At 39.2% G+C, this 18,952-nt stretch overlaps 1 protein-coding gene across 15 annotated transcripts in view; it reads left to right on the top strand.

Annotated features, from left to right (window-relative positions):
* CEP83 (centrosomal protein 83) overlaps positions 1 to 18,952 on the top strand; it is a 163,493-nt gene that overhangs the window by 56,347 nt on the left and 88,194 nt on the right. For all 15 annotated transcript variants that reach the window (XR_012420492.1, XR_012420491.1, XR_012420494.1 and 12 more), the window contains one exon: positions 1,246 to 1,377. Coding sequence is in view for 12 of the 15 variants with exons in the window: in XM_065524653.1 (XP_065380725.1) it covers positions 1,246 to 1,377 (132 nt within the window). In the remaining 3 variants the exon portion in view is untranslated. The remainder of the gene's footprint in view (positions 1 to 1,245; positions 1,378 to 18,952) is intronic.

Below are 18,952 nucleotides of genomic sequence, written 5' to 3'. Positions count from 1 at the left end.
ACTGGCTTGATAATATGATCTTTCTAATACACACCTAGTGGCAAGCCATTATGGTTGGGGAGTAGATTTAATTTTTGTAAATAAAATTTGACCCAAGATAAGTGATTAAGTTCAATACAAGCTTTTTTTTTTTTTTTTAAAATCAAAGCAAAGTGTATCTGTAGTAAAATCATGAAACCCATTTTCTTGGTTTATAAACTGGCTTAGAATTCTTTGAACTAAAGATTTTTGGTGAGCTGGGTGTTTTAGGAGACATGCTTTCTTTGTTCAGTCGAATTTTTTGTTAGCGTCTCCTGTATCTTTCTGCTCTGTTGCCTGAGTTTCTCGTTGGGTATTCAGAATGCCAGCAGCTTTCATAGAGTAGTGTTAGGAAGCAGGATGAGGGCACTCCAAGGAATTGCATGTGTTCCTGGTCAGTCAGTAGAGATGATGCTGCATGTATTCTTCAGGTTGGTGTGTTGAACTATCATTGTAATATTTAATTAGATGTTAAGTTGCTGTACTAAATATTACAATAACCTTTTATCTCTCTTGAATTTGTTTTACTTATACTAAATTATACGTTTAAAAAATCTATCTTTTGAAAGGTGTGCTGCATTCTTACATGTTGTTTAAGTCCAGAGATTAACACTTTCCTCATACTATACACTTTTATTATAATGATTATAATGAGAACCAGTGAAGAAATAAGATTAATTGAATGGTAATTTACTTTTTGGGTATCTTTTCAGGAATGTACTAATTCTATATGTAGGATACTTGTTATGAGGACTTTTCCAAATTCATTTGTATTTCTGTTAAATTTATTTTTTACTTTTAGAGTGGCTGTCATTATAATGTAATTTAAAATTATATTTGTTTTTTTTTTTTTTTTTGAGACGGAGTCTTGCTCTGCCGCCCAGGCTGGAGTGCAGTGGCCGGATCTCAGCTCACTGCAAACTCCGCCTCCTGGGTTCACGCCATTCTCCTGCCTCAGCCTCCCGAGTAGCTGGGACTACAGGCGCCTGCCACTGCACCCGGCTAGTTTTTTGTATTTTTTAGTAGAGACGGGGTTTCACCGTGTTAGCCAGGATGGTCTCGATCTCCTGACCTCGTGATCCGCCCGTCTCGGCCTCCCAAAGTGCTGGGATTACAGGCTTGAGCCACCGCGCCCGGCCTAAAATTATATTTGTAAAAGTGATCATTGGAGTGAGTACAAATTTTGTTTATAAATCTATGATAAATTGCATTCTCCCTTTAATTTAGGAGGTGGAAAAGTATAGAGCTGCATATAATAAGCTTCGCTATGAACATACATTTCTCAAGTCAGAATTTGAACACCAGAAGGAAGAGTATGCACGTATTTTAGACGAAGGAAAAATCAAATATGAATCAGAGGTAAGTGATTGATTATACGAGTTTCTTCATTATTGTTCTAGTCAACACAATTTTATAATTATATATTTTTAAAAATTTCAAATTAGAGTTGATTGCATAACTTCATTAATTAATGGTGGAGTATTCATCATGATTTTCATCAGCTCCATATCAGCAGTTTTCTTGTGAAAGTTCTGTTTTGACTGTAGATTTTTAAAATTCTATTTATCTTTTATTTTGTCTCAGCCAATGGAGATAGACAACTTTGGGGAATTTCATTATACAAAGTCTTTTGTCTCATATAGCCACAGAGATGGACTTCTCTCTGCAAATATAGTTAGTGTGATTCCTTAGTTAGCATTGTTCTTTCTGCTTCTTGGAACCAAACCACATATAGGAAAGCTCTAACTGTCAACCTGTGCACTTTGATATAAACAAGGAGTTTATACCTTAAAGTGTACCCATCAACTTCAAGAAGTAGACTTTGTTTTTTCTGCCATTTGCAACTGGAGCGTTCTCTCTATGCTGCCTACACCATATATTCCTACTTCATCTCCATTGCTTTTGGCAGCCTTTCTACTCGTTTTGTGGTTTGTCTCCTAGTTTTGCCCAAAATGGGGTTACTGTTTTTCATTCCTTGTGTTGCTTTTGGAATATTTTTCAAATGGAAGAGAGAAATACTAGTTTTATCCTGCCATATTCATAAAAAATAGGTTGGTATCTATAGTTTTGTGAAATATTCTCTTTACAAACGTATCTACATTTTAAATTTATTGCATTGTCTTTATTTGGAATTAAGAGTTAAAATATACTTACCTTCCTTTACCAATTACTAAATATTTACAGTGTTCTGGGCATTTAATAAAAACTAAAACTGTTCTACTTGGATCAGACTGTTTTATTCTTATTAGTGAGCAAACTGCTATGAGTGTTTCATCTCTAAGAAACTATATGAACCTTGGATCATTTGTGTCCATTGACAGTGTAGTACCAGAACACTATAAATATTTATAATAGTTTTTTTGCATTTAAAAAAACTCTTTATAACTTTAAGGCTTTAAGTGCTTTATTCATATATTATCTCACTTCTATTACAATAGTCAGTGAGATGAGGCAGGACTGTCTTATTTGATTGATTGATCAAGAGAAAGTCTTGCTCTGTGGCCCAGGCTGGAATGCAGTGGCACAATAATAGCTCACTATAACTTAAGCTCAAGTGATCCTCCTGCCTCAGGTCCCCAAGTAGCTAGGACCACAGGCATGTATTACCTCATCTGGCTAATAAAACAAACAAACAAACAAAAAATATAAAAACTCTTGTAGAGATAGGGCCTTGCTATGTTGCCCAGGCTGATCTCGGGCTACTGGCCTCAAGCAGTCCTCCTGCCTCAGTCTCTCAAAGTGCTGGAATTAGAGGCATAGGCTATTGTGCCCAGCCCTTATTTTCTTCATTTTAAATGAAACTGAGGCACAGGATAAGTGAATTTATTGGGGGAACTCACCCCCAATATTTCAATGTAGGTTCTTTCTATTTTCCATAAGTGTCGGCCGGCTGAGAAATAAAGAGAAAGAGTACAAAGAGAGGAATTTTACAGCTGGGCCTCTGGGGGTGACATCACATATCGGTAGCACTGTAATGCCCACCTGAGCCTCAAAGCCAGCAAATTTTGTTAAGGATTTCAAAAGGGGAGGGTGTGTAAGAACAGGGAGTAGGTCACAAAGATCACATGCTTCGAAGGGCAAAAAGGAGAACAAAGATCACAAGGCAATGGGCAAAAGCAGAATTACTGATAAGGGTCTATGTTCAGTGGTGCATGCATTGTCTTGATAAACATCTTAAACAGCAGAAAACAGGATTCGAGAGCAGAGAACTGGTCTGACCCCAAATTTGCCAGGGTGGGGTTTTCCAATCCTAGTAAGCATGAGGGTACTGCAGGAGACCAGGGCGTATTTCAGTCCTTATCTCAACCGCATAAGACAGACACTCCCAGATTGGCCATTTATAGACCTCCCGCTAGGAATGCATTCCTTCCCCCAGGGTATTAATTATTAATATTCCTTGCTAGGAAAAGAATTTAGCAATATCTTCCCTACTTGCACGTCTGTTTATAGGCTCTCTGCAAGAAGAAAAATACGGCTCTATTTTGCCTGACCCTGCAGGCAGTCAGGCCTTATGGTTGTCTTCCCTTGTTCCCTGAAAATCACTGTTATTCTGTTCTTTTTCAAGGTGCACTGATTTCATATTTTTCAAACACACGTTTTACAATCAATTTGTACAGTTAACACAATTATAGTGGTCCTGAGGTGACGTACATCCTCAGCTTATGAAGATAACAGGATTAAGAAATTAAAGTAAGACAGACATAAGAAATCATAAAAGTATTAATTTGGGAACCGATAAATGTCCATATTAAAATGAAATCTTAATAATTTATGTTCCTCTGCCACGGGTCCAGCTGGTTCCTCCATTCGGGGTCCCTGACTTCCTGCAACATGAATTGTTCAAAGTCTCAGAGAAAGTCAGCAGCCAGGTTATAGTAGAACTCAGATGTACCCACAGCCCACATGTTTTATTTGTTATTGTTTTCATTTAATGTCATTATATTATATTGGCATATGCCATAACATTTACAAAATGCCCATTCTCTCCAGCTTCAGCTGAAGAGGGAGTAGGGAGGCCAGACATAGACTAAGTCCATGTTCAGTGTTGCACTCCTACACTTTGCACAAAGAAGAATTTGTAGTCTCCCACACAGACCCTCAAACCCACAAACCAGTCCACCACTCACATTCCATATGCCCTAAACCTGGGTCTCGACAATGTGTAGTCAACACAAATCCTAGACCTTACCCATTGGAAGGTAACTGGCAGTTTGAAGTTGCCACTCTGATTATGGGCCATCCAGCAACTGCAAATGTTGTTAAGTAGCCAGTTGATCTACACTGCATGTGGTATAAAGAGTTTTGAATCCAAGGAATTACATGTAAAAATTATCTTGTGGAAAGTAGGAATGATAAAGATTGCTAGCCTAAAACGAAGATTTAGTATATTGAAGAGAAAACACTAAGGTTTCATATAGTGGTGCTTTATTTTATACTTTCCTTTTAAAATCTAATGATGATATTTATCTGATAAGGATTATTTGTATTTTCTAGTTTCTTAGTTTTGTTGTTTTTCAGATAGTGAAACCTGCATTTGAAATCTGATGACTAATCTATTTTTCACTTATGAAGGACTAAGTGATATTCATTAAAATTTTTAAGGGGTTGGTATAATCATTAATTTATCATTATTATTATTATTATTGTTATTTTTGAGATGGAGTCTTGCTGTGTCACCCAGGCTGGGGTGCAGTGATGTAGTCTCAGCTTACTGCAGCCTCTGCCTCCCAGATTCAAATGATTCTCCTGCCTCAGTTTCCCAAGTAAGTGGGATTACAGGCAGGGGCCACCAGGCCTGGCTAATTTTTGTATTTTTAGTAGAGATGGGGTTTCACCATGTTGGCCAGGCTGGTCTCGAACTCCTGACCTCAAGTGATCCTCCCACCTCAACCTCTCAAAGTTCAGGGATTACAGGCATGAGCCACCACACCTGGCCATCATTAATTTTCATATGTGATGTTTTATGATAGTCTTAAGAATCTGAAGATAAACTGCTAGCTAAGAAGGTGGAAAAGTAAGACTGACGTTTCTTTCATTTTACTTCCCAATTGATTATGTAGGAGCAGTATTACTGAGTGGATAACTGTGGATTTACTTTTGTTCAATTACCTTCATACTTGATTTTCTATATACAAAAACAGTAAAAACCTGGTGAGATGATTGTGGATCATGAAACAGCAAATACAGTTTCAAATATACTTTATAGAAACAACAAATTTAGTTTGAAAACTTCAAAGTAGAGCTGACTCTTGTCATCTTCTATTTTTACAATTTAGTGTAAAAGGAATTCATGGAATAAAAATATTTGGATTTTCTTGTGTTAATTAGGACTTATACAATACTTGCACGTTTTTACTTATACAGATGAAAGTAATGGTGTTCTTTAGTGTGTTGGTTCTCAGGGGAATACTTTAGGAAGATTTAGGAATACACATGTCCCTGATGATATTATAAACTAAAAAGAATATATGAAATAATATATGAAAGAACATATCTCATCTTACAAATAAATACAGTGTTGGCCAGGTGTGGTGTCTCACATTTGTAATCCCAGCATTTTGGGAGCCTGAGGTGGTAGGATCACTTGAGGCCAGGAGTTCAAGACCAGCCTAGGCAACATAGCAAGACCCTGTGTCTACAAAAGAAATATATATATATATATATATATATTAATGAGCTGGGCGTGGTAGTGTGCAGCTGTAGACCTAGCCACTCAGGAGACTGAGGTGAGAGGAATGTTTGATTTCAGGAGTTCCAGGCTGCAGTGAGCTATGATTGTGCCGCGTACTGCAACCTGGGTGGCAGAGACCCCCATCTCAAAAAAAAAAAAAAAAAAAAAGAAAAAATAATGTCGACCGGGTGCTGTGGCTCACATCTGTGATTCAGGCACTTTGAGAGGCTGAGGCGGGCGCATCACGGGGTCAGGAGATCGAGACCATCCCGGCTAACATGGTGAAACCCTGGCTATACTAAAAATCCAAAAATTAGCCTGGCATCGTGGCACACGCCTATAGTCCCAGCTACTCAGGAGGCTGAGGCAGGAGAATCGCTTGAACCCACGAGGAGGAGGTTGCAGTGAGCCAAGATTGTGCCATTGCACTCCAGCCTGGGTGACAGAATGAGACTCTGTCTTTAAAAAAAAAAAAAAAAAAAAAAAAGTCATGCTTTTTCATGTGACTGTAAGAATGTATTAAGTCTGAGACTTCATACAGGTGAAATGCTGAAGTTGCATATATAGTCATTATTCAAAAGTGGGACTATTTTGTTTTTATTATATTAGGACTCTTATATTTTCTGGAAATAGTAATGACAATACAGAGTTGTAGGCACAGGTGATTATAATGGTAGACTGAGTGAAATAATCAATGGTAATTCAGTGGAGACAAAATGTTAAGATCGCAGGAGAGAGGGACGAGGAGCACTACATCCTGTGAAAAACCATCAAAGCGACAGTACATAATGACAGGCCACTGAGTTTCTTCCATCATGCTTTGCAAATTGGCTGTGCTGTTCCTTGGCGTTATGGGTCAGGTGCGGAGCCAAAGTTCCTATGGCAAAAAGGAGACCTCCCCTGATTTCCTGGAAATGCTGGCGTTCTTCTTTTTCTCTTTTCTTGAGATGGAGTCTCGCTGTGTCCTCCAGTCTGGAGTGCAGCGGCACAATCTCGGCTCACTGCAAGCTCTGCCTTCCGGGTTCACACCATTCTCCTGCCTCAGCCTCCCAAGTAGCTGTGACTACAGGCGCCCACCACGCCCGGCTAATTTTTTTGTATTTTTAGTAGAGATGGGGTTTCACCATGTTAGCCAGGATGGTCTCGATCTCCTGACCTCATGATCTGCCTGCCCTGGCCTCCCAAAGTGTTGGGATTACAGGTGTGAGCCACCGTGCCCGGCCAAAATATGAACTTTAAGTATGTAAGTAATTTAAGTGATATTTTATTTGTGTAAGGAATGATAAAACGTTTTTGCATAAAATATGCCATCATTAATTTAGAAAAAATAAATTATAGTACATAAAAGGAAAAGAGGAAACTCACTATAGTAGTGATTATTGTTTTCTTTTTTTTTAATTTGTTACTTTTTCATATGTCTGTTTTTTTTTTCTTAAATTATACTTTAAGTTTTAGGGTACATGTACGTAACTTGCAGGTTTGATACATAGGTAAGGAAGTGATCCAGTTTCAGCTTTCTCCCTATGGCTAGCCCATTTTCCCAGCACCATTTATTAAATAGGGAGTCCTTTCCCCATTTCTTGTTTTTGTCAGATTTGTCAAAGATCAGATGGTTGTAGATATGTGGTGTTATTTCTGAGGGCTCTGTTCTGTTCCATTGGTCTATATCTCTGTTTTGGTACCAGTACCAAAAGCTGTTTTGGTTGCTGTAGCCTTGTAGTATAGTTTGAAGTCAGGTGGCGTGATGCCTCCAGCTTTGTTCTTTTTGCTTAGGATTGTCTTGGCAATGTGAGCTCTTTTTTGGTTCCATATGAACTTTAAAGCAGTTTTTTCCAATTCTCTGAAAAAAGTCATTGGTAGCTTGATGGGATGGCATTGAATCTAAATTACTTTGGCCAGTATGGCCATTTTCACGATACTGATTCTTCCTATCCATGAGCATGGAATGCTTTTCCATTTGTTTGTGTTCTCTTTTATTTCATTGAGCAGTGGTTTGTAGTTGTCCTTGAAGAGGTCCTTCACATCCCTTGTAAGTTGGATTCCAAGGTATTTTATTCTCTTTGTAGCAATTGTGAATGGGAGTTTACTCATGATTTGGCTCTCTGTTAATGGTGTATAGGAATGCTTGTGATTTCTGCACATTGATTTTGTATCCTGAGACTTTGCTGAAGTTGCTCATCAGCTTAAGGAGATTTGGAGCTGAGATGATGGAGTTTTCTAAATATACAATCCTGCCATCTGCAAACAGGGACAATTTGACTTACTCATTTCCTAATTGAATACCCTTTATTTCTTTATGTTGCCTGATTGTCCTGGTCAGAACTTTCAACACTATGTTGAGTAGGAGTGGTGAGAGAGGGCGTCCTTGTCTTGTGCCAGTTTCCAAAGGGAATGCTTCCAGTTTTTGCCCATTCAGTATGATATTGGCTGTGGGTTTGTCATAAATAGCTCTTATTATTTTGAGATATGTCCCATCAATACCTAGTTTATTGAGAGTTTTTAGCATGAAGAGCTGTTGAATTTTGTCGAAGGCCTTTTCTGCATCTATTGAGATAATCGTGTGGTGTTTGTCTTTGGTTCTGTTTATATGATGGATTACGTTTATTGATTTGCATATGTTGAACCAGCCTTACATCCCGGGGATGAAGCCGACTTGATCATGGTGGATAAGTTTTTTGATGTGCTGCTGGATTCGGTTTGCCAGTATTTTATTGAGGATTTTTGCATCGATGTTCATCAGGGATATTGGTCTAAAATTCTCTTTTTTGTTGTGTCTCTGCCAGGCTTTGGTATCAGGATGATGCTAGCCTCATAAAATGAGTTAGGGAGGATTCCCTCTTTTTCTATTGAATGGAATAGTTTCAGAAGGAATGGTACCAGTTCCTCTTTGTACCTCTGGTAGAATTCAGCTGTCAGTTCTGGTCCTGGACTTTTTTTGGTTGGTAGGCTATTAATTATTGCCTCAATTTCAGAGCTTGTTATTGGTCTATTCAGAGATTCAACTTCTTCCTTGTAGTCTTGGGAGGGTAGATGTATCCAGGAATTTATCCATTTCTTCTAGATTTTCTAGTTTATTTGCGTAGAGCTGTTTATAGTATTCTCTGATGGTAGTTCGCGTTTCTGTGGGATAGGGGGCGATATCCCCTTTATTGTTTTTTATTGTATCTGTTTGATTCTTGTCTCGTTTCTTCTTTATTAGTCTTGCTAGCAGTTTATCAATTTTGTTGATCTTTTCAAAAAACTGGTTCCTGGATTCGTTGATTTTTTTGAAGGGTTTTTTGTGTCTCTATCTCTTTCAGTTCTGCTCTGATATTAGTTATTTCTTGCTTTCTGCTAGCTTTTGAATGTGTTTGCTCTTACTTCTCTAGTTCTTTTAATTGTGATGTTAGGGTGTCAATTGCAGATCTTTCCTTCTTTCTCTTGTGGGCATTTAGTGCTATAAATTTCCCTCTACACACTGCTTTGTCCCAGAGATTCTTATACGTTGTGTCTTTGTTCTCATTGATTTCAAAGCACATCTTTATTTCTGCCTTCATTTTGTTATTTACCCAGTAGTCATTCAGGAGCAGGTTGTTCTGTTTCCATATAGTTGGGCAGTTTTGAGTGAATTTCTTAATCCTGAGTTCTAGTTTGCTTGCACTGTGGTCTGAGAGACAATTTGTTGTGATTTCTGTTTTTTTTTTTTTTTTTTTTGCATTTGCTGAGGAGTGCTTTACTTTCAATTATGTAGTCAATTTTAGAGTAAGTGCAATGTGGTGCTGAGAAGAATGTATATTCTGTTGCTTTGGGGTGGAGAGTTCTATAGATGTCTACTAGGTCTGCTTGTTGCAGAGCTGAGTTTAGTTCCTGGATATCCTTGTTAACCTTCTGTCTCATTGATCTGTCTAATGTTGACAGTGGGGTGTTAAAGTCTCCCATTATTATTATGTGGGAGTTTAAGTCTCTTTGTAGGTGTCTAAGGACTTGCTTTATGAATCTGGGTGCTCCTGTATTGGGTGCATATATATTTAGGATACTTAGCTCTTCTTTGTCTCTTTTGATCTTTGTTGTTTTAAAGTCTGTTTTATCAGGGACTAGGATTGCAACCTCTGCTTTTTTTTTTTTTTGCTTTCCATTTGCTTGGTAGATGTTCCTCCATCTCTTTATTTTGAGCCTATGTGCGTTTTTGCACGTGAGATGGGTCTCCTGAATATAGCACACTGATGGGTCTTGACTCTTTATCCAATTTGCCAGTCTGTGTCTTTTAATTGGTTCTTTTAGCCTATTTACATTTAAGGTTAATATTGTTATGTGTGAATTTGATCCCGTGATTATGATGTTCGCTGGTTGTTTTGCCAGTTAATTGATGCAGTTTCTTCATAGCATCGATGATCTTTACAATTTGGCATGTTTTTTCAGTGGCTGGTTCCGGTTGTTTCTTTCCATGTTTAGTGCTTCCTTCAGGAGCTCTTGTAAGGCAGGCCTGGTGGTGACAGAAATCTCTCAGCATTTGCTTGTCTGTAAAGGATTTTATTTCTCCTTCACTTACGAAGCTTAGTTTGGCTAGATATGAAATTCTGGATTGAAAATTATTTTCTGTAAGAATATTGAATATTGGCCCCCACTCCCTTCTGGCTTGTAGTGTCTCTGCTGAGAGATCTGCTGTTAGTCTGATGGGCTTCCCTTTGTAGGTAACTTGACCTTTCTCTCTGGCTGTCATTAACACTTTTTCCTTCATTTCAACCTTGGTAAATCTGACAATTATGTGTCTTGGGGTTGCTCTTCTCAAGGAGTGTCTTTGTGGTGTCCTCTGTATTTCCTGAATTTGAATGTTGACCTGCCTTGCTAAGTTGAGGAAGTTCTCCTGGATAATATCCTGAAGAGTGTTTTCCTGCTTGGTTCCATTCTCCCCATCACTTTCAGGTACACCAATCAGACATAGATTTGGTCTTTTCACATAGTCCCATATTTCTTGGAGGCTTTGTTTGTTTCTTTTTACTCTTTTTTCTCTAACCTTGTCTTCTCGCTTCATTTCATTAATTTGATCTTCAATCACTGATACCCTTTCTTCCACTTGATAAAATCGGCTATTGAAGCTTGTGCATGCATCACGAATTTCTCGTACCATGGTTTGCACTCCATCAGGTCATTTAAGGTCTTCTCTTCACTGTTTATTCCAGTTAGCCATTCATCTAATCTTTTTTCAAGTTTTTATTTTCCTTGCAATGGGTTCGAGCATCCTCCTTTAACTCAGAGAAGTTTGTTATTACCAACCTTCTGAAGCCTACTTCTGTCAACTTGTCAAAGTCATTCCCTGTCCAGCTTTGTTCTGTTGCTGGCAAGGAGCTGTGATCCTTTGGAGGAGAAGAGGCGCTCTGATTTTTAGAGTTTTCAGCTTTTCTGCTCTGGTTTCTCCCCATGTTTGTGGTTTTATCTACCTTTGGTGTTTGATGTTGGTGATCTACAGATGGGGTTTTGGTGTAGATGACCTTTTTGATGATGTTACTACTATTCCTTTCTGTTTGTTAGTTTTCCTCCTAGCAGTCAGGTCCCTCAGCTGCAGGTCTGTTGGAGTTTGCGGGAGTTCCACTCCAGACCATTTGCCTGGGTGTCACCAGTGGAGGCTGCAGAACAGCAAATATTGCAGAACAGCAAATATTGCTGCCTGATCCTTCCTCTGGATGGCTTCGTCCCAGAGGAACAGCCACCTATATGAGGTGTCTTTTGGCCACTACTGAGAGGTGTCTCCCAGTTAGGCTACTCGGGGATCAGGGACCCATTTGAGGAGGCAATCTGTCCATTCTCAGAGCTCAGACGCCATGCTGGGAGAACCACTGCTCTCTTCAGAGCTGTCAGACAGGGACATTTAAGTTTGCAGAAGTTATCTGCTGCCTTTTGTTCAGCTATTCCCTGCCCACAGAGGTGGAGTCTAGAGCTAGTAGGCCTTGTTGAGCTGTGGTGGGCTCCGCCCAGTTTGAGCTTCCTGGCCATTTTGTTTACCTGCTCAAGCCTCAGCAATGGGGGACGCCCCTCCCCAAGTCAGGGTGCTGCCTCGCAGTTCAATCTCAGACTGCTGCGCTAGCAGTGAGCAAGGCTCCGTGGGCATGGGACCCATCGAGCCAGGCATGGGAGAGAATCTTCTTGTCTCCCAGTTGCTAAGACCTTGGGAAAACGCAGTATTTGGGCAGATGTGTCCTGTTTTTCCAGGTGATGTGTCACGGCTTCCCTTGGCTAGGAAAAGGAAACCCCCTGACCCCTTGCACTTCCTGGGTGAGGCACCCCTCCCTGCTTTAGCTCGCCCTCTGTGGGCTGCACTCACTGTCCAGCCAGTCCCAATGAGATGAACCAGGTACCTTAGTTGGAAATGCAGAAATCACCCTTCTTCTGTGTCCATCACACTGGGAGCTGCAGACCAGAGCTGTTCCTATTCGGCCATCTTGGAACACCCCCTCCTATTGTTTTCTTAAGTAATACAAAAAGTTAATGTAATAATTCAAAAACTAAGATCTGGGAACTTGAAACTTCATGTGCAAAATATTTACCATAATGCCTGACACAGTAGATACTCAATTAATGGTATTAGTATCATTCATACCTGACAGTTATTATCATGGTACCAACTAACATAATAAATATACAGATATTTTAAGTTGATTTCAGATTTGTAAATCAGACTTTACAGAAGTTGAAGAAGTGAAAGAAAGAAATAGGGGCAGGAGACACATTTACCTTTAATTTATTGAGTGAAACGCTTTATATATAGTTTAAAGATTATTACATATTTATTTCATGGAATTTTCTTTCTTTCTTTCTTTCTTTTTTAAGGCAAAGTCTTACTCTGTTGCCCAGGCTGGAGTGCAGTGGCGCGATCTTGGCTCACTGCAACCTCTGCCTCCTGGGTTTAAGCCATTCTTCTGCCTCAGCCTCCTGAATAGCTGGGAGTATAGGTGTGCATCACCTCACCCAGCTGATTTTTGTATTTGTAGTAGAGATGGGGTTTTGTCATGTTGGCTAGGCTGGTCTTGAACTCCTGACCTCAAGTGATCCACCCACCTCAGACTCCCAAAGTACTGGGATTATAGGCATGAACCACTGCACCCAGCCACATTTTTTTTTCAATTTAGCAAAATCACTATACTGTTATAAAGAAGCTTCTTACATGTTTGTTTTCCATTAATAACATGTAGAATTAAAAACCAAAATGCAATTGTATTCAAAATGTAATAAGTGAAATGTATTTTCATCAGAAGCACAAATTAAAGTCAGTGTAAAAAAAAGTTTCCGAATTATTTTCTTTTTTCTTTTTTTTACTACTTATACTTTATTCTACTTAACTTTTCTTTTTTAAAAAAATAATTTCAAGGTTTATTTTAGATTCAGCAGGTACATGTGTAGATTTGTTACATGGGTATATTGCATGATGCTGAGGCAGAACTTTGGGGTAATAAAGATTCCATCATCTAGATACTGAGCGTAGTAGTACCTAATAGGAAGTTTTTGAGCTCTTTCCCCCTCATCCTCTCCCCTCTCTAGTAGTCCTCAGTTCTGTTGTTCCCATCTTTATGTCCATATGTAGTCAGTGTTTAGCTCACACTTAATAAGTGAGAACATGTGGTATTTTGGTATTTGGTTTTCTATTCCTTTGTTAATTTGCTTTGGATGATAGTCTCCAGCTGTATCTGTGTTGCTGCAAAGGTTCATTCATTTTTATGCCTGCATAGTATTCCGTGGTGTATATGTACCACATTTTCTTTATCTAGTTCACCACTGATGGGAACCTAGGTTGATTCCATGTTTTTGCTATTGTGAATAGTAGTACGATGAACATACGAGTGTATGTGTCTTTTTTATAGAATGATTTATTCTCCTTTTGGTATATACCCAGTAATGGGATTGCTGGAATGGTAGTTCTATTTTTAGTTGTTTGAGAGTATCCAGACTTCTTTCCACAGTGGCTGAACTGATTTACATTCCCATCAATAGTGTATAAGTGTTCCCTTTTTTCTGCAGCCTTGCTAGCACCTGTTATTTTTTTTCCTTTTAGTAGTAGCCATTTTGACTGGTGTGAGATGGTATCTCATTGTGTTTTTTACTTTGCATTTCTCTGATGATTAGTGATGTTGAGCATTTTTTTCCATGTTTGTTGGCTGCTTATATATCTTCTTTTGAGAAGTGTCTGTTTATGTACTTTGCCCACTTTTTTATGGGGTTGTTTTTTCCTTGTTGCATTATGTAAATTCCTTATAGATTCTAGATATTATAACTTTGTCAGATGCATAGTTTGCAGGTATTTTCTCTCATTCTGTGGGTTGTCTGTTTACTCTATTGATAGTTTCTTTTGCCAAACAAAAGCTCATTAGTTTAATTAGGTCCCAGTTATCAATTTTTATCTTTGTTGCAATTGCTTTAGAGCAGTGGTCCCCAAAGTACCTGGTGCCATTTGACACTGAGGACTGGTTTCGTGGAAGACAATTATTCCATGAACCAAGGCTAGGGGAGGAATGGTTTCAGGATAAAATTTTTCCACCTTAGATCATCAGGCATTAGGGCATTAAATTCTCATAAAGAGCATGCAACCTAGATCCCTTGGATGTGCAATTCACAATAGGGTTCACACAACTATGAGAATCTAATGCAGCCGCTGATCTGACAGGAGTTAGAGCTCAGGCAATAATGGTCGCTCCCCTGCTGCTCACCTCCTGCTGTGTGGCCCTATTCCTGACAGGCCATGGACTGGTGTTTGGGGACCCTTGCCTTAGAGGGTCATAAATTTAGTCGTATATTATTTGCCAAGGCTAATGTCCAGAATGGTATTTCCTAATTTATCTTGAGTTATCTTTTGGGTATAGTTAAAAGTAGAGATCCAGTTTCATTCCTTTGCATATGGCTAGCCAGTTTTCCCAACACCAGTTTTTAAATAGGGAGTCCTTTCCCCATTGCTTGTTTTTGTCAACTTTGTTGAGCATCAGATCGTTGCAGATACACAGCTTTATTTCTGGTTACTGTATTCTGTTCCATTTGGCTATATGTCTGTTTGTACCAGTACCTTTATATATACTTTTAAAAAATCATCTCAACAACGCTAGTAGTTAGATAATCATCATTTTATAAATGAGAAGATGAAAACACTGAGAGACTGGCCCAAGGTCACACAGCTAGTGTATGGTCAGGATTCAAATCGTGGAAGACAATTATTTCTGCTTCTGACTGGGATGGAATAGGGATGGAATTTACTTTAAGGCCTTTACTGAAAACTGGGACAAAATATAGGAAACCACGGTTTTCAGACATTGGAAAATGGGCAACACAGGGCAGATCTGAGGGAAGGAAAACAAATGATAAGAGCTCTATGATTGCCCCATCTTAGGTTCTGGAGAGAGTTTCCAGGCCACTGTACAGAGATAAAAAACCTAAATTGAGCTCCATGATCTTTGAGCTGAGGAGTTGGAGTTCAGAATTTGAGAGGCCAAGGAAAGTAGAATTTGAAAAGCAGAGTATTGGAGAGCTCCAGAGTTCTGTAGAGGGTAACTTCGCAGTATTTCTTAGTGCATGTGTGGAGGAAACTATACAAGGCCAGAGAAAGAAAATTATTTAGGTGGGACAGTCCCTAGAGTTCACATGGGACTGGGCAAACATTTATTTTTCCATTAGACAGAGTGAAAAGATACTCTAATGCATGGTACTTTGAGTAGAAATCTCAGAAGGATTTTGCCTCAGTAGCAGGGCCAAATTAGCCATAGACTAAAGGCTATTCTAGTTTTGGTTAACAAGAATAAAAGTAGGCCGGGCGCGGTGGCTCAAGCCTGTAATCCCAGCACTTTGGGAGGCCGCGACGGGTGGATCACGAGGTCAGGAGATCGAGACCATCCTGGCTAACACGGTGAAACCCCGTCTCTACTAAAAAAAAAATACAAAAAAATTAGCCGGGCAGCCGGGCGCGGTGGCTCAAACCTGTAATCCCAGCACTTTGGGAGGCCCAGAGGGGCGATCACGAGGTCAGGAGATCAAGACCATTCTGGCTAACACGGTGAAACCCCATCTCTACTAAAAAATACAAAATCTAGCTGGGCGAGGTGGCGGACGCCTGTAGTCCCAGCTACTCGGGAGGCTGAGGCAGGAGAATGGTGAAAACCTGGGAGGCGGAGCTTGCAGTGAGCTGAGATCCGGCCACTGCACTCCAGCCTGGGCGACAGAGCCAGACTCTGTCTCAAAAAAAAAAAAAAAAAAAAAAAAAAATTAGCCAGGCGAGGTGGCGGGCGCCTGTAGTCCCAGCTACTCGGGAGTCTGAGGCAGGAGAATGGCGGGAACCCAGGAGGCGGGGCTTGCAGTGAGCCGAGATAGCGCCACTGCACTCCAGCCCAGGCGACAGAGCGAGACTCTGTCTCAAAAAAAAAAAAAAAAAAAAAAGAATAAAAGTAAGGTTTGAAAAGATCTGACTGTTTCTAAGTACAGTAATGTGTTGCTTAATGACAGGGATATGTTCTGAGAAATGTGTCATGAGGCGATTTTGTCATGTGCAAACATCATAGACTATACATAGACTATAGATGGCACAGTATACTACATACCTAGCCTATGTGGTACAGCCTATTACTCCTAGGCTACAAACCTGTACAGCATGTCACTGTGCTGAATACTGTAGGCATTGTAACATAATGGTTAATATTTGTGTACCTAAACATATCTAAACATAGAAAAGGTTTAAACAATAAAAATACAATATTATACTCATGGGAGCCCTGTCATATACATGGACTGTTGTTGACTGAAACTTCATTATGTGGCTCATGACTGTATCTTAGCTGCATTCCAGAACGAAGATTCAGAAATATGTAAAAGAAAACAAAGAATCCAGCTCTGAAAAAATTAAATTCACAATGTCTGACATCCAATCAGAAATGACTGGGCAGCCCAGGTGGGTTCACTGGTGAACTCTATCAGACATTTAAGGGAGAATTTATGTTAATTCTCTATAATCTCTTCCAGAAGACAGAATCAGAGGAAATGCCTCCTAACTCATTCTACAAGGCCAGCATTATCCTAATACCAAAACCAGACAAAGACATCTTCACCTGGGTAATAACAAGGGCTCCCATCCTCTGCCATGGTGTCACTAGAGACAGTGAGGAGCTTGGACATCCACTCTCAACTGGCAGTAATGAGGCACCCAGCCCTCATCCTGGCCTGGGTCATGTCAGAGGAGGCCTAGTACAGGGTCAGGACTTTAACCACTACCCAGCTGTGTGTTGTCAATGGAGGCCACATCTGGCCCTGTGGTATCAATGTAGGTAACATGAGGAGCAATAATAAATTACTCCTACGCTTCCCATCCAGGGAGGTGTCAGTTGAGGCCTAATGGGGAACCAGAACTCCCACCTCTGTTCAGCATGGATATCATGAGGAGCCCTCCCTCCTTGGGTATCAACAGAAGTAGAGTGGAGAATCGGGACTACTGCCTCCTCCTGGCAGTAATGAGGTGGCAACACCACCCATCCCCTACCATAGCAATATCACAGAAAGCCAGCTAATACAAACTTTGTATAAGATCTGGGGTCTCATAACTTAATTCCCCAAATGTCCAAGTTTCAGGTGAAAATCACTTGTTAGTATAAAGTATATATAAAGGTACTGGTACAAACAGACATATAGCCAAATGGAACAGAATACAGTAACCAGAAGTAAAGCTGTGTATCTGCAACGATCTGATGCTCAACAAAGTTGACAAGAACTAGGAAGGTCTGAAACTGAATGTAAAACATACTAATAGATGCCAACACCAAGATGCAGAGGTGTTAGAATTATTTGACAAACATTTTAAAGCAGCCATGGTAAGAATGATTCAATGAGCAATTACAAATGTGGTTGAAACAAATTTTAAAAAATAGACTTAGCAAAGAAACAGAGAATAAAGAGAAGAAAATTGGAAATTTTAGAACTGAAAAATAGAGTGACTAAGAAAGCCTGAGTTGCCAGGCTCAACTGCAGAATGGAAGGGATAGAGGAAAAAATTACTGAACTTAAAGGTAGAACATTAGAAATTACCCAATCTGAACAGACTAGAGAAAATAGATTTAAAAAGCAAATAAACAGAGATTCTCAGTGTCCTGTGGGACTATAACAAAATATCTAAGATTTCTGTCCTTGAAAGGAGAAAGAGGGAAGGTTGAAAAGGTAATGGAAGAAATAATGACTGGAAACTTGCCAGGTTTGATAAAGGCACAAACATGTAGCTTCAAGAAGCTGAACACATTCACACCAAGAGATACCATGGTCAGGTTTATAAAAACTGTAGGAAAATCTTGAAAGCAGCCCAAGGAATTATATCTTACCCATTGGGGAAAACAATTAGAAAATTAGCTCATTTCTCATCAGAAATCATAGAGGCCCGAAGGAAGTGGCACATTATTAAGTGCTGAAAGATAAGGACTGTCAACTCATAATTCTATATCCAGCAAAAATATCCTTCAGGAATGTTGTAGGGGAAATCAAGACATTCTCAAATGAAGGAAAACGAAGAGAACTTTTTGCCAGTAGACCTATCCAAAAGAGAAGTTGGTCTAAACAAGAAGAAAACAGTAAAAATAAGGAATCTCAAAATATTGGGAAGGTTAAATGTACATGGTAAACAAAACTGTGGGTATATGTAATAGACTTCCTTTTGCCTCATGAATTTTCTAAAGTTTGGTGGTTGAAGTAAAAATTTTAACTCTGATGTGGTTCTAAATGTATAGAGAAAATATTTTAGGTAATTATAAATGAGCAAGGGCAAAGGGATATAAAAGGAGGTGAAGTTTCTACACATCACTAAAACTGACAAAACGAATTCAGTAGACCATGGTAAGTTACATAAATATAATAACTAGAACAACTACTAAGAAAGCTATATAAGGAGATACATTCAAAACATTATAGATAAAATGGAATCCTGAAATATGTTCATGTAACAGGCAGGAAAAACAGAGAAACTAAAAACAGAAGAAACAGAACAAAAGTGACTTAGTATATCAATGATAATAAATGTAAATGGTCTAAATACATGAATTAAAACACAGAGATTTACAGTGTATATTTTTAAAAATGACCTAACTGTACTGACAGTCCCCAGATTACAATAGTTGAACTTGGATGATTTTTCAACTTAACGATGAGTTTATTGGGATGTAACTCCGTTGTAAGTCAGGGTGCTCCTTATGACATAGTGTGGTTATGGTTTCTATTGAATGCATGTCACTTTATACCATTGTAAAGTTGAAAAGTTGTAACTTGAACCATCATAAGTCAGGG

This window comes from Macaca fascicularis, chromosome 11 (assembly GCF_037993035.2).
Source record: "Macaca fascicularis isolate 582-1 chromosome 11, T2T-MFA8v1.1".
In the NCBI taxonomy this organism is placed as follows: domain Eukaryota; kingdom Metazoa; phylum Chordata; class Mammalia; order Primates; family Cercopithecidae; genus Macaca; species Macaca fascicularis.
This window is presented reverse-complemented; position numbering and strand designations above follow the sequence as displayed.